This window comes from Mustela nivalis (assembly GCF_964662115.1).
Source record: "Mustela nivalis genome assembly, chromosome: 5".
NCBI lineage: Eukaryota > Metazoa > Chordata > Mammalia > Carnivora > Mustelidae > Mustela > Mustela nivalis.
Window position 1 is genome coordinate 25316935 of NC_139024.1, and position 24991 is coordinate 25341925.

General features: G+C 42.7%; 1 protein-coding gene across 7 annotated transcripts; it reads right to left on the reverse strand.

Moving 5' to 3' along the window:
* Positions 1-2051: 2051 nt before the first annotated feature.
* On the reverse strand, positions 2052-24779 carry PRDM1 (PR/SET domain 1). Of its 7 annotated transcripts, none has more exons than XM_082732064.1 (7): positions 24327-24779; positions 22458-22697; positions 15716-15835; positions 12085-12337; positions 6039-7138; positions 5441-5569; positions 2052-5061 (listed from the first exon to the last, which is right to left on the reverse strand). In XM_082732064.1, exons 1-7 carry the CDS (start codon positions 24366-24368, stop codon positions 4489-4491), a joined length of 2457 nt encoding a protein of 818 aa, XP_082588190.1. In that variant the 5' UTR covers positions 24369-24779; the 3' UTR covers positions 2052-4488. The 7 variants fall into 7 exon arrangements, with proteins under 7 accessions (XP_082588190.1, XP_082588191.1, XP_082588194.1 ...); XM_082732065.1 differs by having other exon boundaries at positions 22993-24756; XM_082732068.1 differs by having other exon boundaries at positions 5424-5569; positions 24327-24729.
* Positions 24780-24991: the final 212 nt, after the last annotated feature.

Below are 24991 nucleotides of genomic sequence, written 5' to 3' on the forward strand. Positions count from 1 at the left end.
TTTGAGCAAATGGACTGGGGGGTTCTGAGGACTTGAAGTTTGGAAAAGGAAGTGATGGGAGAATTATCTGTGAGTCCTGAAACGTTTCTTGCAGCTGCTGTACACCCAGAAGTGGACTCCAGAGAGGTAGCCAGTGCTCAGAGTGATCTGGTTTTTTCGGGCCCGAAGTTGAAAATGAAATGGACATGTTATGGACAAAGTTCTCATGGTCTCCTGAAGGAAGTAGAAGCGTCTTCTGGACTGGTTCAAGGATCACTTTCTGTGTAACTTCTCTCCTGTTCATTGTTTTAAGCTGCCACTCTCTGTGGTATACCCTTCCTTTTTAGACCAGATCATCCTTGAGGCCTGGTTTTACATCAGAAATCCTGCACCATGTGCCTCTAATTACTTTCATTTTTCTGCTCTGGCCTTTGCTTATTATCTCCTTTTAGAGAAGGCTAAACACACACACACACACACACACACACACACACACACACACACACACGGAGATAGGAATGAGCTCGCTCATACAAACTTACGGGTCCTAAATGGATTTCCTGTCCCTCAAGGGAAGAAATAATCCAGAAATGTGCCCATATACTCCCATGGAACCATATATTCTGTTATTTCAGAACAGAGCTTTTATTTTAAGGTTAAGACTCAGAAAAAGATTATTTCTTCAGTCTTGCCTTGCCCTGAAAACAGCTGCATGAAGCCTTGATCCAACTGTGTGGATGTCAGCTGGGTAGACTTGAGCTCCTAGTGAATATTATCTTTTCATGTAATGTTTCATTAAGCGGCTAAGTCCACAAGAGTTCCCAAGATACATAACTCTCAAGAAAAAAGAGGCATGCTTTGCCAAGTAAAGAGCTATGATTTATGGTAGTAACGGTTACACTCTGAATCTTACTGGGCTTTGTTTTGAAAAATTATTACCACAATGGTTCTGTAGAATTTAGTAGTGAAACCAGCACCATTTGGCACATTTATGACAATAGGGTTCTGGTTTTCTTAACTCCACAGTTACATGTTGGCAGCATTTCAAATTCTTGGCACAGATGTGAATATAAAGAAGAAACATGAAAAAAATATATCGGGCAGTTTCGAGTATCCAAATGTAAGGAGCATTATTCCTAACATGCGGCTAGCATGGACATGGAACGAACTTGGTAATGGAGGACATGGCAAGCACAAACATTATTTGCAAAAGACTTTTAAATTTTTTTCATTGAGGGCACTAACAGTTTTCTAAAAGCATCTCCTGTTCATATCTACCAAATGAGACTCAAATTTATTTTTGCCTGGAGACAGGTTAGTTTCTGGATCCTCCACGGACAAGCAAATAAACCCTTTCCCACCATGTGACTGTTGGGATTGCATGGCCATACCAGCATGTCTCTGGGTTTCATCCTAACAATGCCCAGCTTCTGGTAAAACAAAAGAAGTCTTGAAATTCATTTTAAATGAACAAGTGGCAGATCTACTTTCTGAGCTAAGATGCAAAGGGAAAAAAATACCGTGGGATGTAGAACAGGAAGACTGCAAATCACGTTAGAACTTATTCCCTATGGCACGGTCAGTGTTAACTACTGAGGCAAAAACGTTGTCCTCACTGGGCAAAGTATTGTTCCTCAACCCAGTTTTCCTCAATGTCCCTTACCCCTGAGTCAGTTGGGTCTACACACATACACACATACATCACATACTTGCTGTCCTGAGGCTAGGAAGGCTAGAGATCCGAGTCTTCCTTACCTCACCACCCAATCCCCATCAATAGAGTAAAAGAGACAGACAAAATCCATTACTAAAGTTTGAAACGCTTTCCTTAGAGAACACTTCTATAGCTCATAATTGAAAAATCTTAAACTGGTCACTTATGAGAGAAAAGAGATCAATACTTCAGATCACTCACACGAGTGGTCCCCAATGGAAGTGGGGGATGAGGGACTCACTGCTGCTAGGGAGCTTGGGTGGGGCCGAAGAGAGGCAAACACTGTCATGTTCAAAATTGTTCCCTAAGAAGATGTTACTTCACTGGCCCCTCACTGAAGACACTAGACAAGCATTGGTAAAGCATGAACATTTATATTTAATTTACATTTTGACAATTTGCACATAAATAACAATGTAAACCAGTACGTAAACATAAGATAATCTGTTGTTCTAGCAAAGTAAAAAGCCAATAACTTTGGTCAGTTTTAACTTTGATTAGAGGAAAAAAATAAAACCACTGTTTATTGTGGGCTCCACATTCACATGTAAGAGGCCTACAAGGGAAGGTCAAACGGCAAAGAGAAGCATGTCTTGAGCCACGCGGGTCTTGGTAAAAATTCCCACAAATAAGAAAGTACAAAAGAGAAAGAAATGAACAAGTGAGCAGACCGTTAATGTTTGGTGTCAATGTCAGTGTGCGATGATGCTTTGGTTTACCTACAATTAAGGACTGCGTTGGCCCAGCACTGATCCATAAAATATCGTCAGTTTTGCCACTTAGAGAGGAACAGATCAGTAAGGCTCTGAGGTTTCTCTTGATTCTCCTAAGTTCGTTCTTTACTGCAGGCTGACATAGTTGCCATCAATAAAGGTTGAATGTAGAAACCAGACTGATAAGTGATGCATCAGTTAGTGAGAAAGGAGAGAAAGAGAGAGAAAATTAATAGTGGCAAAGGGTGTGATGGGACTTTATTTCCATGACTTGGGTGTGACCACGTAACAAAAATAAAGCCATCTTAGATTGCCCTTACTGGTGAAAGATGATGCATCTCTCTCTCCCTGGTTGTTATGCAGTCTCCAGCTTTGCACCAAGGTTTTGGGGTCTTGTACAATAGCAAGGGGTGCCCAAGCTCACCAATGTCTCTGATGATGAGGTCCTCAAGTGTTAAGCAAAGCCTCAGAAAGGATTTTTCTTTTTGCCCTTAGGAAAAGTAGGTTCTTTTACATGGTTTGGCTCACAATTTAAGTGGTTATAAATATATTATATATACACATGGTATAGTGGTATAAATAGATTTATAAATATACATCATTCTTTGCTACACCTTGAATGCTGACATGTAATCTTTGGGCTTAGCAGAGTAAAAGACAGAATGGCACACATTCTGTCCTTTCTGGAGCACACTTGGTTTCTCCTGCAGAGTAGCAAATCACTGCATAAGACATCACTTCCTGCACTACTGGACACACTCAATGAGGTAATTGTTGTTGAACAGCTTTGCAATGCCCTTTCATCTTTAATTAAATTAACCATAAAATGTAAAAACACAAATACTGAGGAAAATCTGAGTTTTACAGAACAAAATACAATTGATGTGTTGGGGATAGGAATGTGCATTGCCTGCTTTTACCCTAAGACAACAAGAATACCCGTTTTTCATTTTTTTGTTTGTTTGTTTTGTTTTCTTTTTAAAGTGTGGCCTGAGCCTATCTACCTCAAATCCTTCCTGGTAGAGCACCATGTTTGTGCAATTTTTGACATAACAACAACAACAAAAAACCCCAATAACAAAAACAACACCCAGACTCAAACCCCCAAACCTCACACATACAAAAAACCACCTGTGCTTTGGGAACATTTTGCGGCAGTTTTAAACATGGCAGTTTGTCTCATTCACATTTTCAGATAATACACTGGGATGCAAAGGTCACGTGACCACTCTGAATGGCCATGTGACTTTGGGGGGTGGGGTGACCCTGCTTTTTGGAGAGGAAGACAGGTTAGCAAAGCCTTCTTATCTCCTTTCTGGTAAATCTGTGGCTAGGGGGAAAAGAATCTGAACTATCTACACAAACATACAAGATTCCCTTTCTTGTCTCTTCTACTGAAGTTATTATTGGGTAATTCTGCACACATTCCCCCCATGGTATACAATGCTGTTCAAGTGAGATCTTATGAGTTAACACATCAACTGTCTAACTTTGGCAAAACCAAACCACATTTTCAAACCATTATTATAGAGGGAGGTCAACTGAAGTAATGTATTTGTTTACTAAATCATAGGTACTTAGACAGATGTGCAGAAACTATCTACAAAGAATAGCCACAAGACAAAAATATAACATTTATAACTCAAATTACAAGGAATTTTTCCAGTCATTGTAAACTTTTTTAATTATTGCTTTTTGAATGATAAATTGTATAATAAATTATGAAGGATTATCATTGAAAAAATAATTATGGCTAGGCAATAGTCTTAGCAATGGGAAGGCTATGCAAACATATCCACACAAATATTCAAAATACACAGGTTCAAATATATAGAGGGGGGTGTAAATAAGTATATATAATATGTATATATATATATATTGTCTTTGTCTCATTTATGCCCTGAGATTTCAGTAACTTTGGAGTTCCTTCTTTAATTCCAGACAGGTGAGGGGAAACCATCTACCGTCAGGAGAGCTTCGCAGAACTGGAATTATGTACAAGCATTTGTTACAGGCACCCTGACTTGCCAAGTCATAAGTTAAGAAACAAAACAAAACATTTTTTTTTGTTTTCTGAAAATCTTAAGGATCCATTGGTTCAACTGTTTCCTGTTTGACCTTTACAGGCCCCAGAGGTAGTGGGTTGCTGTGAGCCAACTTCATGAGGGATGGGTCTGATGACTCATAAAGGCTACACCCTGAGAGGAGTCCATTCCCCATGTTTCTTTGCAAAGACACTTTCAGGCCAGTTTCTTCTTTCTCTTTTCTGACCACAGCCAGAATTTCTTTCTCCACCACAGAGGTCACATCGATGTTGTCCTCCATGTCCTCCAGCCGGTCGGCGTTGTCGCTGATGTCAAACTTCTCGATTTCTTCATTGATCCGGGTCAGATCCTCCAAAGGCATCCCCGTGGCTGGGGCCACAGGACAGTTCCCCTTCAGGTGGACCTTGAGGCTGCAGAGATGGATGTAGCTCTTGTGGCAATGGGCACACTTGTGGGGCCGCTCCCGGGTGTGTAGGCGCTTGTGGAGTTTCAGGTGCACAAACTGGGTGAACTTGGCAGGGCACACCTTGCACTGGTAAGGTTTCTCTCCAGAGTGGAGTCGCAGGTGGGTCTTGAGATTGCTGGTGCTGCTAAATCGCTTGTGGCAAACCTACAGTGTGGGGAAGAGGGCAGAGATGGGAGGCGGGAAGACCAGAAGATTAAGAGCTGCCGGTGGGAAGGGCCCGCTTACATACCAACGCCCAGCAACCTGTGAGTGGAGAAGCCTCCCCGTGGCACCTATGGCGTGGCATTAAGCAAACAGGGAGATGTGGGCACTGCACGCGAGGTGTTTACTTCCCCCTGCCATCTTCCACCCACTGGAAGCCGGCTGTGTCATCACCTCTGCTCCTCAGCAGGTACAGGGTTATGAGACGTGGCCAGGCAGAATTCTTGTGCTGCTTTAAACTACGGGGCTATGGGACACAGGGAGACCGCTCCTGACACATTCTGTACAAAGGTGAAAATTTCTACCGGAAATCACTGCCCACCTGGCATTCATGTGGCTTCTCTCCCGTGTGTACCAGGTAGTGTTTCTGCAGGTGGGCAAGCTGAGTAAAGCCCTTGTTGCAAGTCTGGCATTTGAAAGGCCGTTCTCCGCTGTGCACTCTGAGGTGAACCTGGAAAGAAGCCACGTGCGTTAGCCCTGCTCTCGGTCGGTGGGAAGACCTCCCATTTCTGCTCAAGGACTCAGGCATTTATGATGCAGACACTTTAGGAAAACCATCACGTGAGAGCTTAACCCGAACAGACACAGCCCCAGCGTTTTCAGAACGCTTCATTTTGTTTGAGCCAAAGGAGCTGATCCTCTAGCCCAAACACCGCATTTTCATCATTCAGAAGAAACGCAGCAGAGAAGTAATTAGTCCGATGTCACAGAGCCAGAAATGGCCAAAGAAACCCCGCCACCCCTAATCCGCTATTCCCGCCCGTCGCACTTGTCGCTAAAGCGCCTCAGCACCTGCGCAGAGCGAGCCACATGCAGGCGCGCAGGCACGCAGGCGCACAGGGCGGCCCCGGCGCGCAGGCGTAGTGAGGCCCCGGGGCGTGCGGGCCGACTGCTGCCCCCATGCTCGCTGCGTGGCCTACCTTCAGGTTTGAGAGTTGGCCAAAGGTCTTGGCGCAAACGTTGCATTCATACTTTATCTTGCCGTTCTGCTTCTTCAGGGGGTAGGGCAGGGTCTTGTAGCCTGTCATGTTTCTTTTGTTTTTAATGAGATTCATGGCTTCGTCACTGCCGGGGGCCGCCAGCGCCGCTGAGGTAGCTTTGGGCTGCACCACGTGCTCCGCCGAGGCGGCCGTGCCGGCTGTGGGCGACCCGCTGGTGGGGCTGCTCGCCCTGTCCTTCATGCTGGCGGCCGCCCCGGGGAGGGAGAAGGCACTGTGCGGCGCCGGGACGAGCACCTCGCGCGCGTGGTCGGGCTGCAGCGGCCTGCGGGCCCCATCCGAGGGCAGCGAGCTGGGCAGGGAGGCCGGGCTGAGCAGGGGGTGCGGCAGGCCGCCACCGCCCAGGAGGCTGCCGTAGACGGGGTACAGCCTGGGGAAGAGGCTCAGGTTGCCCACGCCGCCCATGTTGCCCACGGTGCCCAGGCCGTTGCAATTCACGCCGTAGGGGGGCAGAAGGAACTTGGGGTAGTGGGCGTTGTAGGAGGGGATGAAGGCCGGGGGCAGGTGCGGGGCCGGTGCGTACCCCGGGTAGGAGCCCAAGCCTTCGGGGCCGTAAGGGGCGTTCAAGTAGGCGTACGAGTCTCGGTGGTCTGGAGGGCAGGGCGCCAGGGGCGACACCGTGTTCCCCGGGCTGCTGTGCGGGCTGCAGCTTTTGAGGCTTTGGTCGGGGCTGCTTCTCGCCGAGGGGCTCGGGGTCGCAGAGGACGGGATGGGAGAGTGAGTGATGTAGGTCGGCCTCTCCATCCCATAGGCTTTCAAAAAGTCCTCCGGCAGAGGGGCCCGGATGGGGTAGACAACCCGAGGGTAGAAGGGCATTTCGGGGCTCCCGTTTTTTCGGAAGTCGTCCGCCTCCTTTTCTGAAGAGAAGGGTGAAATGTTGGAACGGTAGCAGTCCTTTCCCTTGGAGGGGTTGGAGTCCAATTTCAGGATTTCTTTCACGCTGTACTCTCTCTTTGGAACGCTCTTGGGGCACAGTTCATTTTTCTCAGTGCTGGGCTGCTTTGGATGGCTCTGGGTTTGTGCTGAAATAAAGACGGGTCGGTTACTCAAAGGGTTATAGAGAACTGAAGTGAAAATGCCAAAGCTGCTCTCTCCTTGAGAAAACCTGAGCGCCAGCTGGCCACAAGCGAGACACACCTGGCTTCTCAACGCCCTCTCATTCTAGAGGGCTCGGGGCCACTCGCTCACACGCACCGCTCCATTTCCTTATGGGCAAAACGGGGACAGTGACAACATCTCGAATGAAGGGCACTGTCTGTCTGGATTATTGTGTTTCTACTAGTAAAAAACCGTATGATGGAAAAGTGCTGTTCAAGCTAGAACGGGGGAGCTTCCATTAAAATGGGGTGGAAAAATCCTGGTGTGGGGGTGTCAGAGGTTAATAAAAGTCATTCTGATGTTCACAGTGTACCGAAAGGAAATCAGCACACCCTGCGAACTAGATGTGAAAGATTAAGACTCATTTCAAGTAACAAGCAGTCATCAGTTTTCACCTTGATTCTTATTTAATACGAATTTGATAAAAACCCTGTTCAAACTGCCTGTGCCAAATAGATTAGCAATGTGGATGCCACCCCTTCCCCTCAAGTTGCTGACAACACAAGAATGGCACCAAGGTTCTGTCTGGTCTAACCAGGCTCCCAGCAATGCTGTCCCCTGGAATCACAAGGCGTGACATACTCATCTCTGCCAAACCACAACAGGCACTTCCCGAGCCAGTTCAATTACTTAGAGCACCAAAGAAAACAGGCAGCTAAGATGAAAGCATTTATTCTGTATTATTACTCGATAAATACACTATTTAGGAACAGCAGCAATGAGGACAGTTCCAGACTCTGCAGGCCATCACTAGCCCTGCCCCTCCAAACACACGAAACAAACGATGCCTTTGGGAAAACACCAGTCAGAGCAGGGAACACCAAAAACTCCCAGCTCAGCCTTCCCTGGAAATCAAAAGTAAAACAGATGCTGCTTCGCTGGCGCTCTGGTTATCAGAGGGCAATCGCTCCAACTGAACAGCTGCCCACAAGGAGGAGTAGGTTGAAGGCATGAACCGTCCATGTGTGTGGATGCCTTGGGAGGCAGGGGAACTTTGGCCTTGGTATCGGAAGGGGACATGTTGGGGACCTTGCTGAAGCATCTGTAAAAGTATCATTTGCGGTCTCAAAAAAAAAAAAAAAAAAATTCCGCTTGATTTCACTCAGAAAGCACTCCAGGCTTGATATCTGATAGGTCTAGAAATGGAAGTCTGTGGAAGTCCAGATTCTGAACTCTTCAAATCCATTCTCTGGACTGTCAGGCTTGAGGGATTCGATTCCAGTTTGAGAGGCCCTCGGAGAATGTTATCTCCTGCTAGCTGTTATCAGTTACTCCCGGGTGAGCCAGCAGCCCCAGAATAAACACAGCCAAGACACTATCAGGGAAGATGCTGATGGGAGCAGTGATGGAAAGCTTGTTGAGGGAGAGGGATTTCTGAAGCCACTAAACCAAAATAAATAACTCCTTATCACGTCAATATCAGTCTTTCAGTGAGGCCCAGCAGGCAGGAAGTTCAAATTGTCACTTTTGTTTTTTAAAGCTGAAATGGTAAAGGAAGAGAGACAGCTAAGTTGGGAAACTGATAGGCGAGGCATCTCCCAGTCACAGGAAGGAATTTTATGGAGGTGAAAAATAACAATCTGGAGACACCCGTGTAGGCCCACATTAAAAAAAAGACGGCACCCTCATAAAACGTACAGAAACTTCACCATCTTCAAGTGGCAAATTATACCCCAGTCTCATAATTTTTCCAGTGGCTTCAATACTCTCTTGGTTCTGAAGTTTAACAGATTGAGACCATAAGCAAGAAACGAGTGTCCATCAGCAGCCCTGTCCCTCCTATTTAGTTAGGTGTTCTCACTAGGTACCTTAATAATTCAGTTATTAAACTGAAAACAAAGCTAATGACTGGGCCACCAAACACGAAAGTCAGAATCTGTAATTTTCCATGCAAAATTCTTAGCACAGGGCCCAGCACATAGTAAATTCACAATCCACGTTTGGTGTCTTATGCCTCCATAGAAAAAAAAAAAATTCTATTTTCCTCCAAAACAATATCCAGAAGGAAATGTTAGCTCCCTAAGATGTTCTAAGGTGGAAGTCATGGAATCTATGTGAAGGTACATTTTAAAAAATCATCCTTCAGCAGCTGAGTAATCAGTAGAGCTGGTGTCATTTCTGACTCTCCCACTCAGCAGCAGCTTGAGTTAACATGAAGAAGAAAATCAAGATCTGTTTTTGTTCTTAAATCTTAAATGGCTGTAGGCGGACGGAGTCATTTCAAGAGTGAACTGCTTCTGAAGGCTCTGAATGGCTTAATTATGCCGACTCACATTTTCGATCTATAATAAGAACCCCCAAGACTACAAGAAAGAACCTAGAAGTTCTGCAGTAGGCAAAACAAAGTCTGTTTTCAACTGAAACTGAGAAAGCAGATTAACATTTAGAAGTCTATAATTTGGTCAACTGTTTTCTAGATGGGTTGGTTAGATACATAGGAAAAAATACCAAAAAACCTGGGAGGGGTAAGAGTTAAATTTAATAGTTTCTACTCCTTTTCTTTTTCTTTCTTTCTTTCTTTTTTTTTTAAATGCCAATTTGTGATTGCTGGCTACTTACTATTTTTTCTTTCTATTTTTTTTGGCCTCAGTTTAATTTGAATCTCTTCTCAAAATTCTACCAGTTTGACCATCATTGCCATTTAAAGTCCTCACCAAGACTCTGGCACAAACCTCTATTGTGCTGGGAGCACGGAAACCCAACACAACTCATTTGAAGACACAATCTACCTATTAGGCCTGATGAAAGAGTGGAAATTTTCCTGATCAGAGGTTCAATCAGCAGTTACCACACCTAAGACAACTGGTTTCACAATCAGCATGGGGAGTCTTGGCTTTTAATGTGACTGGTTATTTGTTCACTCTCCTTCTTTACTATGAATGCTGGACAAGGAAAGCGTCCCTGAAAATGTTAAGCTGCCATTTAGAAAAAAATTCTGCATAAATATAAAGGGACTTTGGTGGGAACAAAAGTGTCATTTCCACAATATACATGGAAATTGCTCTGAACACAGAGAATAAGCACTTGAATCTTAAATGCTGTGTAAAGCCTTTCTATCGGGTAATAAAAATGCAGGGCCTTTGAAACCGCATTCGGTGAAGGATGTAGGTAAAAAAGCTTCTTTGTGGTTGGTGCAAAGTCACTGGGGTGGGTCACTTCAAATGGAGTTACTGTTTGAAAAAAAAAAAAACCAAAACCAACCAAAGTCTTTCTCTGAATTCATGAATGATGAAGCTCAAGGAGTGTAAGGAGACCCTCAAGAAGTGACTTGCCATGCTGAGAAAGTCAGGAGGAAGCAGCACATCTTCCTCTGAGAGGCTCTGCTAGACTATAAGCTGTCTTTTACCATGGGCCTGGCACGGCTGGTCTGGCACATGCAAATGCCAAAACAGCTGAATGGCTCCTGGGGTACTCAGCAATACCACAGACTCTTGGGAGCTCAGAAGAGATATGAGGGGAAAGAACTGACTCCTTTGTCAAGACCTGACTCACCCCTCATGTTCATGTTAGGAGCCAGCTTGTTTCCAATGATTCCAAGACCTCTTCCTAAAGTTCAAGGGTGCACTGAGTGTGATGTGTGTATGTGTGTGAGAGGACCACGAATGCAAACTTGAAAGGTGATCCTGAGAGGGAGATTCATAAGCTTTCATAGCCCCAGCTTTTCAGAAAACTGCAAATACAGTATTGAGATGGTAGGAAGATCAAGTAAACTAGACAGTGTGGGATGAACACCAACTAGCTACAGAGTTGCTTAGCCTGACCAGGACAGGTAATGGGTTTGTGAACTGGTCCTAAAGTTGAAGTCAAAATCCTAATCTATGTTAAAATTAACATCCATTCCAAATGTTTCAAAGGTAGAAATGTGAACTAAAGCAACTGAGCTGTCAGATAAAACAATTAAGCCTGCATTATCAACAACTGGTGAATCTGGGTAAGAGGTACCTGGGAATTCTTTGTACTATTTTTGCAACTTTTCCTCAAGTTTGAAATCATATCAAAACAAAAAGTTACAAAAATTTCAAAATTTAGATGCCAAAACTTTTACATCAAAAGGACCTACTGTTAAAAACTTCCTTAAAATGTAGCAGTCTAACCGAGAACATGGAACCATAATTACAACAGACTGGAGTTTTATGGTCATTCTTAAATTGTTCCTAGAGATCACTTGAGAATGACTAAAATGAGGTAGCTTTTTGCAGAGGGGTTATGGCAGTAACTTCAACCAAATAAAAAAGTAAAAGCCTATAAACCTAAGGAACTGAGAATTTTTTAAAACAAAGTGTTAGATGGCTACTGTAAAAGTGATCCAGAGGTTAGATAATTAGGTTTTTGCCTTAAAGAAGGAGACTAAGATATAAAATCTTTAGAGTTATCCACTTAGAATAATATTTTTAAAATTATAGCTGTGAGTTTTTTTAGAAAACAGTCTGCGGTGTTCTACATCAGACCATACATTGATAACCAAATGTGCATCTCTACAATATTCCAACACACACTGTAAGCACCAACAAATCCCCACAAACAAGGGCTATACCTTGCATAATAGGCGTGTCAGGACCAATCCCTTTTTATACTCCCACCTGCCCCCTTTTGGAAAGATTAGAATTAGACATCTATTTCTTCCTGTAACTTTCTGAATTAAACACTCAAAATAGCTCTTAATATTTTACATGGTCAAATTTCCTAATGGGGGACAGGGACTACAAAAAATTTTTCCCCTTTTCCTCATCCCTTGTTTAAAGCCACCTACTTGGCCCCATACATGGAGCCGTATAATTAAACAACATGTTATTAGCTCCTAGGGGCAGAACTGACATTACTGGCATTTTAAATTTTTTTATTATTATTTTTTGTTCTATAATCCACTTACTGAGATTCATCATTGTTAGCTCTCCGGGATAAGGGTAGTGAAGCCTCTCTGCAAAGTCCCGACAATACCACACAAGAAGCTCCTGGTTGGCAGGGATGGGCTTAATGGTGTAGAAGTAGATGTTCATCCCGTTCTGACACGCAGCCAAGTTCTGCTCCCGGGCAGAGTGCGCCGGATTCACATAGCGCATCCAGTTGCTTTTTTCCTCATTAAAGCCATCGATGAAGTGGAGAAGCTCCCCTCTGGAGTAGATCTGTCCAAACAAAAAGACAGACGTGTAAAAGAAAGTCAGCCCCAAAGCAATGACAAGCTTCCCCGGCACCTCCGAGAAGAAACACAGCAAGAACCGTGTGTGATTTCTCATTCCCTGTTGCCCACACAGAAAAAGAATGCAATCGGTTTAGCCAGAGTCGTCTTGAATCAGCAGAAATCAGGACGGAAACAGGTAAGGCACACTTTGTCAGTTACCTTTTCCATTTCAGTTTTATCATCGTTTCATGTTGGGGGAAAAATGACAGAAGAATGAAACACCACATTTCATTTAAGGAGCTGCCTCGGACGGATCAAACCACCAGAGAGTATTACTTTTGCTACAGCCGTGAACGGCAAATGGGCGAAGCTTCTAACTTTAGTTCCGATTATGCTGACTTTGAATGCTTTGAGTCACTGGGTAGAAGACCAAGCCAACCGAATACGTCAAACTGAGTCTCAACTTTTTCTATGGCCTCTGTACTTGCCGTTTCCTACACCCCCGCCCAAGGCTTAAACTATGCAAACATCCTCCACCCCCAAGCCTCCAAGTCCAGAAGTAACACTTGCTCATATGAATACTTGGAACCCTGCCTTTTTGTGGAAACACTGGGTGGGGCAAAGGTGAACTTCACCTGCCATAACAAAGTGAACACCGGGACAGAAGCCAGGATTTGACAGTCGACTGAGAAGTCACTTTTCCTCTTGATAAACATGTTCAGCCTTGTACTTCTCTTTCAAGCCGAAGGAGGGGAGAGGGAACCCGCTTATCTGTAAGGTGGATGGCTAAAACACCAACTCACAGAGCCACAGGCATGTGTTTTTCGAAAAAAGAACAGGAAGAAACTATTGTCCTTTAAAGGCAACGCATAGTGAAGAATTCTCCCTCCCTCCCAGTGATACCGACGCACTCAGGCTTGATTCGGTAAAAAGACAGAAGTAAGAATAGAAAAAATTAAAACATTCATTCTTGCTGAAACTACTTTGTAAACCAACTCCTCACTCCTCCACAGAAAGTTTCTCTCTCTCCCTCTTTTTAAGGGACTTAAAAAGTCTTAAGAAATTTCCTTATCCATCTTCAGACTTAAGAAACTTCCTTATCTATCTATAATCAATACCTGGTTATCTGCAACTTGTAGTCTCTTCAAGTAGTAGGACACTGTTCGTAGCAGAAATTTGGCTCTAACCGGACAGCAGGGTATGGCTTTGTTCCTAGTCACATACCGACTATGATAGCCTATAAGTCGCGTCTGTAGTTCACTCACACGTTATCAGAAACAAAAAGGAACTCTGTCCCTTTAACACAGGCAGTAAACACCAGAATCACTTTCTTTTAAGAGTAACTTCCTGTAAATTGTGAAGGGGGAAATACATGTGGCTTCATCAAAGCAGCTTGTGAGAGCTTTTGCGGTGTGTTTTGTTAAGAGAAAATGGAACAAGCCTGGGTGAATTCTGCTATCAAGAGGGGTTTTCAAGTTTGTTTACTCTGATGTGCAAACTTCCAGGAACATGGGGTTCCATCGTTCTGCACTCTTCGCTGGGCGGAGACTGCTTTCTAAAGCTACGGGGCGTGGGATTCCAGTCAGCCTTCCATGGACTACGGTTTACTGTATCCTCATTTAAAAACAGAAACGACTGTGCCATGAAGTCATACATGCACACACACGAAAATAAAATAATGCATACATCAAATGAACACTGCTCCTCACCTCACTACACTACCATATATTATCAGGAAGATTAAAAATGTGCTGACTCACAGTACAGTTACAAGAAATGTCACTGGTTTCTCAACTTGAACATCCCTACTCTTCTTTGACTGTGTAATTTGCATGAAACTTTTTCTTTCCTTACAACAGATGTTCATATTCCTGCCAGCAAAAATCAGGATGCTTTTGACAACATGTGGCGAGTTTTCTCCTACAATATCCTTTGTATGTGAAAGACTGATTCAAATAAATCCTCCCAAGGAAAGCATTGCAGTTACTTAGGGTGAATCTTTAATGAACCAGGGAACTGGGACAGAGATAGGAGGTTCTTAGGTATTTCTTGCCTTTTAAAAAATAATCATACATTAAATAAGTCTTATGCCGGGTTGTGTTAATTCAGACTTTTGACTCCAAGACTTACACACTTCAGTGGCTCACTTCTGAGAAGACTTTATTGGCAATAAAGGCAAAAATGTAGTCACTGATATTTTGCTCATTTTAAGTCACAAAGTAAATATATTTTAAGCATGTGTAATTATTAAATAAAAACTGAGCACACAGTTCTTAAAGAACAGTTCTTCGTGCTCTTTCTTGTTTGGAAAATAGTAAAAAAAAAACTAAAAACACAAAACTTCCTGGATTAAAAAAAATCCTGTTTCTATGGAACAGCTTCTGAATGATCCCAAAATAGAAGTCTTTTATAAAGATACTTCTCCCAAGATATAACCATGGTAGGTAAAAACTGGCCAAAATAAGTATAATCCAATTTTTGTGGTTGTTTCTTACAGCCCGTTTTTTAAAAGAATTAAGATTCTTAAAAAATTCAAATAATGATTCTCTGGTAATCATGTATGTTTTATGCATGTATGCATAAAAATATTACTTTTAAATTTAGTAAGCATGTTCCTGTTTTCTAATTGAGAAAAGTGAATATCCTAGAGAGATCTATGGGAAGAAGGAATGTAGTCTAATTTTGTCCCTGTTCCTTTCCAATTCTGGGTCTTTTACTCAAAAACTCCATCTAATTAGTTCATCTTTGAGGTCCTTTTTAATCCTGATATTCCAAAAGAGGTTGTATGGGCCAGGCTCTAAAGCTCTCACATGATTGTAAGCACCTCCCTTACGCGGGAGTAATGTACACACGGTCAATCCCAGCAGTTTTATGATGCAGACGCAAGACCAGTCCCAGTCATCTCCATTCCCCTGGTGGCATCTCCTACCCATCCTTCCTTAACGGCATTTATTTTCAAGCTAATTCATTTACGATTACTCTTCCATTCAATTAAAGTTAACTCAGCAAGAAATCAAGAAGGGGTGAAATCTAAGGCTTGGTGACTCATTACTACTTCCTTGCAGAGAAATGCAAATGAACTTACCCTTGAAGCAAGCAGCATACTGTTTCCTTTCATCACAAAGCTCTAATGAATTGCAAAAATGAACATTCATATACAGTCCATATCTCCATCCTTAGTCACCTAGGGGCCTCATTTCTAGAGCCAAACAATTAACCGGTTTCAATCACGTTTTGCTTACAACTCCCTATGTCCACAGTGGCCTGGAATAGTTGTGGTAAGCCTGAGTACAGGTTGAAAAAGGAAATGACCCAGCACTTCTGGCTCCATTTTTTTTCTCCCTTAATTCTTATGGAGTCTGAAAAAATTTTCTCTACTTACCCGCCAGAAATACTTCCTGTTGGCGTTCTTGGGAACAGTATCATTGGTGTAGATTTCACCTACTAGAGGTCCAAAACGTGTTCCCTTTGGTATGTATTCTTTACTCACCACTCCAATAACCTGAAGGGGATAAAATGTGAAATAATTACTTCAAACTGTAAAATATTAACCGATGTTTTTATTGAATCGAATTGGCAAGTGGTAGTACAACCAACAATGACAAAATGATGATACAGAGAACAAATATCAATGGTGCCCACATAATTTTAACAATGTTCATCTTAGGGGGAAACCAACTTTTAGACTCCCAGATCATAAGTAAATACCCAACAAAGCATTAAACTAGTCTAAAGGATTATTCTCAGGTGACTTTTTCATTTTTACTATTACTTTTCATACTAGAAGATCAGAGAGGGTAACCATTCTGTTTTATCTTATTTTAGAATCAGAAACTACAAAATTAGATGGTCAAGATTAAATTATTTCAGCCTGCTTCTAGTTTCTTATTTCTCCTTCTCCATCAAACCATAAACACAGCATGCTTGAGGGGGAAAAAAAAATAGTTTTAGCCTCAGAAACCAAAATAATGCTCTTGGGTTGTTCCACAAAGACCTAAGGAACCAGAATAAAAACAAACTATATTCTTTTCATTCCAAATGAGGTGTTTTTTTTTTTTTCTTTTCCATAACTTACAAGTTCTCTTTAATAGAAGAACGATCTTTCAAGTGACTTTGTTCTTCCCTAGTATCTTCTCCTCAATAGTGGTCAAGAGTCGTCCTTTGAAATGAAATTTATACTGAGGAGAGCTGTGGGTTCTGAGAGCTGGGGTTCTAAGATCTGAGGAAATGACCTTCTCAGACTGGATGTATCACACTAGGGCCCTGCTAAAGAAACAAGTTAACTATGCCAGTTCCTCCTTGATGGTAAATTTCTTTAAGGGAGTAAAAAAAAAAAAATCACCAACCACGAATCAGGAAGCAATTCATCACTATTCAAAAGAACTCCTCTGTAAGGAGTCCTCTGTAACATTTCACAGTTACAGTTTTATATTGGTTTTTATTCAGTTACTTTCCCATTTTTATTTATTTACTTACTTACGTATTTTTGTTCTGAAATCACCTACAAATTACTTACTGAATATCTTACTGAAATGGACCAAGAGGGGAGGTTAAAGAATATTTACTTCCAGGTTTTACTAAGCCCAATGGCTCCTGTGTAATTGTGTACCTGCTGTGGCAGGTCCAAATATATGTATCAATAAATGTGCACAGTGGCATCTCAGATTCTGGTTGTGACATACATTGATACATCAACATGTCTCATGAAGACCTTAAAACCTGTTGAAATGGATATGGAATAAGCACATCTCCATGGTTATAGCAGTCCAATCTTATGTATATTTCTTATCAGCCAATGATTTTTTTTTAACAATTTAGTATTTAATATGCAAGCCAATAGAGCATACCCAGACTGGAAAGAAAGGAAAAGAAAGAAAGAAAGAAAGAAGAAAGAAAGAGAGAAAGAAAGAAAGAAAGAAAGAAAGAGAAAGAAAGAATGAATTTCCTACACCTAGTACAAGTTGAAACAATGTTGTGAGCTAAAGTGTTATTTTTGGTACTTTATGAATTTCTGGCAGAGAGCTGAAAAAAGCAGATGTTCATCTCGTCCTCCTCTTCCTTCATTTACATCTATGTGCCCTTTCAATACAGTTCATCGTTACTGGTATTTGTTGGCAGTAAAACTACTGGGGACAAGAGTAGCTCAGAGCAGTCTTGAGATAAAAAGATGTACTAAAGCTTAAGTAGACTTACTTATGAGGATTTCATTATTTATGATACATTACCGAACCTAATTAATTTGAAAAATTCATGGAATTGACTTCTGTGACACGCAAATCATTTGGCATTCACATTCGAGTGATTATTCCATAATATTAAAATGACAAACAGGAAAAACAAATAATGTCATTTGTTGGTGAGCCAATAATTAGCAGTTGATATTTTCAACATATCCACTTTAAAGCAGTAATTTAAAGAAAGGTACTCAACTGGTTCATCAACTTTGTTTTAAATTACAGTCTCTTGCAGACAGTGTCTTGGGAGTCAGAGCTTGATTACCAACAAGTAGCATTACATTGAGGTCAGGTTTTTTTTTTTTCCTTCCAAATTGCTCTTTTATTTTAAAAACCCATGGGCCTATTAGTTCTCATTTATCACTCTTATACTAAGAAAACACACAAAATTTTCTTATGGCCAAAAAGAAATCAACCTGAATTTTATTCTTACAAAAGAATTTGCAGAAGACATAACCACCCAGCACCTATTTGAGAACAACTATAAGCAAGTCACTGAGGAAGCTATAGTACAGTACTTGCCATCTATAACCTTACAAAGGCAACTAAGTAAGCAGACAGAATAACAAGAAGAGGAGGGTCTTTGGTGGAAGAGATGTCTATGAGAATAATCAAGCCACAAACAAATAAAAGAACCTACACATCGTGGTGAGCATTTCATAATTTTTTTTAAAAAGAGCCAAAGAGCCTCAATATTAGATTATCTTTACAAGTGGCACAGAACCCTATTATTTCAAGTTCCATTATACACATAAACTCACATAAAGTGGATACACAGAGACACAAAATAATAGAATTTCAAGGTTGGAAGGAATTGTATAGCTTAAATACCATCTCTTTCCACTCCCAGCCCAGCACTTTAGTATAGGATAAATAGCTTCATCTCAAATCCATGTCTGAGACATTAGTCAAAGAGGACATATAAGCCGCAATTCTAAGATTACAGCGCTCGGCAAGATTACAGCGCTTGGCTAGGTAACTGGAGGGGGAATAGGAACCATAGTTGTTTTTAATGGGAAGTGGAAGACCAAGTCCTATTCTCACCCTTGCCCCAGAAAGATCCAGATGTGAATCTTAGCCAACAATATTCTATCCCCAGAGCAAGCACATGAGACAGAGGAATCTGGTATGTGCCTTGGATTTCACAGTGCTAAAAAAACTAATTAAGAGTGTTCACCTAAGCTTGAGAAGAAAACTTCACAGGAACTGACCAGGGTCCTAAAGAATTATTACTAGGGGCAGGCTGCTGTCTGTGTGCCTCCCATAATCCTATCTGGGAGAAGACCCTGCCTCCTCTCTCGCAGCCCCACAAGCCCTTCCACGCAGTGCCTTACGTTAGGAGGGAGCCCTTCCTCCACTTGGGCAGATCCGTCTCTGTTAGTGGGCTCAGTTACAGCACACACCCTGATGTCTGAGGCTTCCAGACAAAAAAAAAAAAAAAAAGGCGTGTTTTTCATTGTACAAAATGAAGATTTCACAACTTAGGATGGGGCTTGCTGAATTTAAGTCTGATATGAAGGAGAAAATGAACTTGGTTTTTTAAAAAAGCAATTCCTCCTTTAGGGAATCTACAAGGACACATACACAGAGGGCTTTAAACAGAAACATTATTCAGGTTTAAATGTGGTTTGAGCATCCTCATCCCAAATTACATTAAGATGATTTTAATTACTAGCTATCTCTTCTTCCCCTCCCCAAATCCACCACCCCATAGAAATGACATATTCGATTAAAATTTTATTTCGAACAAAAGGATATTTGCATTGAAATGACTAGAACTCTGTAGTGGACTAAGACTTCAGTTTGTAATTCACTTTTTTTTTTTTTTTTTTGAAAGGGAGTGGGGTGAATGGAGAGGTTTTTGGAAGATTTCCTCCTTGATTATCTTTATATTAAAGGAAACATGGTAATGTCTTGGCACATTGTCTCACAAATAAAAGGCAGTAGGAAGAAGAGGGAATTGCATGTTATGGAGAGATACCTTTTACAGATGGCTTGAGTTAATAATGGACTTCAATCAAAATAGGCATTCGGTGAGTCCCCATCATGGGTCTGATGTTTATCACCACATGACTCTCAGAGGTCAGGCTTAGAGCCACCGCGCCTCTTGAATATAAGCAAACTCGATACAGACTGCTGCTTCTAAAATATAACTGTTTAAATTGATCTGCCTGTATTCACGTATTCACAAAAGATTATTTCAGGAGGACAAGGGGAAAATCCCCCCTAAAAGAATAACCCATCAGTTAAAAAAAAAAAAAAAAGTTTTAAAAGTTTTGAATAGTATGTCTATATTTGGTTTGAGTTCTGGAAATAGGAAGTAAGAATGGGCTCATTAAAGGTGCGGAATGATTCTAAACCAGATCTAAAAATGAGGGTCAAGATCAGAAATTTGGTTCGTATGTTTTGTTTTTAAACCAAAAGAAAAAAAAAAAGGTGCTGACACATAGCACAAATTCATAATGAAAAATAGTCTTGTTAAAAAAAATCCCCAAGTATGTCAGCACAACAGTTCACAGTGTAACATCTTCTGTTACTTAAATGAAAACATATAAAGAAGGGCAAGATCAACTAGTGAGATAAAAACCCCTTACAGAAAGACTTTTTTCCCCCCTTTCCATGGCTGGGGGGACTGAAAGAACTAACTGAATAGTGTCAGTGTAAACATTTCATCCATCCTGAAGGCTTCTGCCGGAGACCTGGCTGTCAGGTATCACACCCTCCACGGCTCAGTTCCCTGCGCCTCTCTCCCCACCACAAGGGAGCTGTCCTCTCCCAAAGTGCAGAAAAGAAGGAGAAAGAAACAGGAAAACGGGTACAAATTCCGGAGTGAATGTAAGACAGCATTCACATTCGAATTGGCTTCCTGGTTGCTTTTATGATTAGGAACTGGAGATGTGTTTTTCAAGTGTTTCAGTTAAATAAAACGTGGGGAAATAGACGAGGAGGACCCTGATCTCTTATTAGGTGAGTTTTGAAAGACCCTCTTTAGGGATACAAGGCACTGTAGGAACATACTGAAATAGGAAGTTATATGTTCAAAGGGGGAAAAAAACACGCAAAAAACAAACAAGCTTAATAAAGGATCTGGGCTGAAAGACATAAAGACGATAAATAAAACCACAGTGACACCAAGAGGGACCAGTGTAGCATAATCAAGAAGCACGGGCTGGGGAAGTCTGAAGAACTTTGCTCCTAGTCCTGGAGGCTTCTCACTACACATCTTGAGTAAGTGACTATCTTTCTGAACCTTGGACTAATGATCTGAGGGCATTCCTTTATTTAGCTATGATTTTAAGTAGAATGATGGAAATGGAAAAACAAGCTAAGTGCCAAACGGGAGATAAGAAAGAACATTATAGAATGAAAAGGCAAAGATGACCCACAGAATAGAGGCCTTTATTTCAGTTCAGGCCTTTATTTCACTGGGCAGGACAGGGTAACACAGCACCAATGAACCCTGGGAACAGACCACTGTTTGGTCAAATGGGATATGGGAAAAAACCCACGACACCTTCTAAAGCCACAGCCAAACCTTAAATAGCCAAACAAATCCTACATTGATTTCACAGGCCACGTATTATGAACTTTTCTATGGAAAAAAGTGTTACTCTCAGAAAGAGGTATAATTAAGGCCGACCTCTGGGGTTAAATTTTAGGTTAACGTTCATGTACAATTGCAATTTAAATTTTGGTTTTTATGAAATCTGCCTCTATTCTTCCAGCAGGGGGGAAAAAAAGGTTAAGCTTTAATGAAACTCAAAGCAGAGCTGCTCTATTTAATTTTAGACAGCTGTGTCTCCCCCTCACCAAAAACACTGAACTCAGACACACAAACAGGAAAGAGACAAAGTATTTCCCAAACAACGGTCTCCCCCGACTCCTTCAAATACTGTTCCTTGGGGGAGGAGAAAAAGTGATCAGACAGGGCTCTAGCGAACACTCTCAGTATCCAGTCATAGATTCCCACAGCAAGGAATCACTTTTTTGTGAAGGCAGCGACAGAAATGACAGTGACCCATGGTAGTCCCGGGGGTGGGAAGTCTGTCGAGAGTCAATTCCCTCAACTCAGCTCTGCAGTAGAGACAAGCAGGAACCACTGCAGTAGCTGAATTCTCAAAACAAGAGTGGTTCTGCAAGTTATTTCACAGCTAAACATCACGCCTAGCTATAATCGTTATATAAAAGGGTAAACACAAATCCTTTGCTCATTCCAAGTTTGGGTTTCCAGCCCCTTTGAAACAACAAAGAGGGTACCCACTTCAGAGGCCAGTAAGGAATCAGCTTGCCTGCCCCAGCCAGAGCAAAGGAGCTGCGGCAGATAAACAGTGGTTAGCTCTGAAGTCATCCGGACAGAGGACACTTATACACGAACTTCTTCTTGGTTTATACCATCACTCCGGTTCATAAACACGTCAAGGTTTTGAGTACAATTTTAGTAACCCAGCTAATAAAGCTGGCTCATTAAAAAGAAGAAAGCCAATGACCAAAAGGAGACAAAAGCAACAAGGAAAACTTTTTTTCTAAGAAAGTTCTCTCCCTCAAAAGCTCTGCTACACCTGGAGGACCAGGGGCAGCGAGTGCAGGGTGGACAATGGCTTTCTAGAAGGCTGCTGACAATTTCGCCCACCTCAGGCTGCCGCTGGGCTATGCCAAGATGTGTCAACTTGCTAGAAGATTTAACTGTTTGCTAATTAGGATGGAACAGTGGAGGGCTGGAGGAAACGAGAAGGACAGACTGAGGGAAAGAGAAAGCAATGAAAGAAGTGAATTAAGTAATCAATTATTTACTGATACAGATTCTCACAGAAATACGAGGCTGCAAAGGCCAGTGGTAGGGAGATTGGGCGCCAGGGGCCAACCTTCTTCAGCAAGAAACCAGAGGCTTACCTCTTTGCTGTTGGTGGCGTACTTGAAAAGCAGATTCCTCGGTAGGGATGCCTCTGCCTGAACTGAAGTCCCTCCATCGGCACCGCAGTCCCAGGGGTGGTCGTTCACAATATATGTACACTTCTCTTCGAACTCAGCCTCAGCCCACAGAGTCATATCTGCGTCCTCCATGTCCATTTTCATGGTCCCGTCCGTCAACCCTTGAAACCTCACAGTGCTGGAGCTACACTTTGGGGCAGCCTGGAAGAGAAGGGAAAAGGCCTTTAATCCCCATTGTCCTGTGGCTCCGTCCGAGAGGCTATGACTAATACAGTAGTCTGAAGACTTTAAAAGCAGATGCAGAGTGCTTGGTACAGTTGAGTAAGAGCCAAAAAGCCGTATAAAGAAGAGCGCCTTGAAGAAGCAAGGTTTTAAAATGCTACTCTTACTTAGTTCTTAAAGAAAAGAAAGACAAGACTGTGGCAAACTCACTGGGGGGAAAAGGAAGGAGAAAAGAAAGAAGGAAAGATCACCTCGGAACAATCCCTGGCTTTACCTCTCACAGCAGAAGAATGCTGTGGGCGCTCAGTCCTAGGTCCCAGAGCTCCTGGGGTCATGGCCGCCAGACCCTCAGCGCTGTGGAAAAGCTGCCTCAGAAAAGTGTCACAAACAAGGAGAGGAAGAGGAAGGACCTCTGTCTGCCTCTGAATGAAGCTAAAAATGGAAAGCGCGTGTGGGGCAGGAGCGGAACCCAGCCGGCCTTTTCCAAATGGGGAAGACTGAACTTTCCCACCAGCTCCCAACGCAAAACAACTTTCAAAACAACTCGCCACCCCCCCCCCCCTCTACCGCGCGCTCCCTTTCATCCTCTCACATGGAAGACTGAAAGGGTTGCATCCTGCCAGCATCACTGAGCTGCAGCTTTTCAGAAATGGTTTGGGAGCACAGGAGAAAGAGGAGGAAAAAAATGGGCGAAGGGGAAAAACTCCTGGCAGTTTCCTTTGGTGGGCATCTCACGCCAGATTGAAAGAGCAAAAACAAAGCATAAAACTGTTCAATAGCATTCCCTGCGGAGAATTCCTTTAGGAGCCCTCAGCTACAAATAGCACTTTCCATTTAAATCTGAAAGTGTACAAATTCCCAGAAGTCACTGATGTGCTTCAGTTTACTGTAACTAAAGTTCTAACAAATATAGAAGACTCAGAGGACAGGCTCTTGCTTCCACTTGTAAACTGATAAGGATATTCCCGCAAATCCCCCCTCACACACTCAGGAAAAGTGCTTTCTGAAGAGAGAGAGAGAGAGGGACAAAAAAAAAAAAAAAAAAAAAAAAAAAGGTAAACAACTTCTGCAACGCTTTCCCATACAATGTTTGATGAAAAGTAGGAACATGGGCTTCATTTCCACGTAAGAACGTGTCCTCCTTAGAATGTAAACACAACTCTCCGCGGAAGTCCTTCCAAGGGGCTTTCACATTCTTCTCTTTCTTCCCTAAATATGATGCTCTTTTAGAAAGAAATCAGATGCAAAGCTGTCTTTCCTGAGTGACGGTTGAAACAAACTTGCTAGTTTTTATTTAGTTCCAACATGTACAGTAGTCACGATGCCACATAAGTGTTAATAAAGCAAAATGTGAAGATGAAGCCAGCCCGGAGAGGTCCCTTCGGCGGTGGGTAGGCAGGAGCCCCTACCGAAATTTCAATGAATTGACAATTATGCGTCGAACTGAAAGGGTTAATGATTCATAAGGAAAAAAAAGTCTTACAAATGTTTGACAGTTCTACGAGCCCTAAAGCAGAACCACCCCCGGGTTCTCCCGCGACTACGCTAACACATCAAACCACCATTTCTGATCAATTTCGGAGTGAAAAACAAGCTCAAGTTCCTTACCAAGGTCGTACCCACACGCTTTTCCAAGCAAATATCCAACATCGGAGAAAAGTGTCGCTCATGTCTACACAGTCCGCATTTCCTCCGCGTCCCCCCCGCGGGCCGAGGACTGGCGCGCGCAGCTCGGCGGTCCCTCCTTCTCCACGGCCGCCCCGGCGCCCGCGTCCCGGCTCTCCGCGGCGGACAGGTGCCGCGCGCTGCTCTGCCTCTCCGCAGCACTGGAGGGCTGAGTGTCACCGCAGCACTTTCAGTCTGTGTTAACCAGACCGGAGGCTCCTTTCCCCTCCCTGCTGCAGATTTCCCATTCGTCTGATTCACTCCCACCAGCTGCTGAAGGGGGGCGTGGCCACACCTGGACTCGCCGGAGCCGCGCCGAGAGCTCAGCCCAGGGCTTTCCCCCAGATCTCGGGCCGCCCAGAGCTTCCTCTCTTTCGCATGTGAATTTCAACATTTACTTGGAATCTTCTTACTTCCCTTTGAAAGCACTTAACCTCAACGTTTACTCGGGCTGTATTGTATTCTAAATACTCAGCCCGCCCTCCTTCCTGCTGAGGCTTTCTAAGGGGGCGCACATTCCTTAAATTAAGGGAAAGCTAAAAATTACCGAAAAATCTCGTAGTTCCTCGGCTCAGATTCACAGTTTAAAGAATAGACAAAGGGTACCT

Excerpts from the sequence above, each read along its gene's own strand:
- PRDM1 (XM_082732063.1), bottom strand. The coding sequence starts at position 23,053 with ATGACCCCAGGAGCTCTGGGACCTAGGACTGAGCGCCCACAGCATTCT. Across the intron at positions 5,570-6,038 it reads GCCAACTCTCAAACCTGAAG|GTTCACCTCAGAGTGCACAG; the intron begins GTAGGCCACGCA and ends GCTTCTTTCCAG. Across the intron at positions 5,062-5,440 it reads AGAAGCCACATGAATGCCAG|GTTTGCCACAAGCGATTTAG; the intron begins GTGGGCAGTGAT and ends CCCACACTGTAG.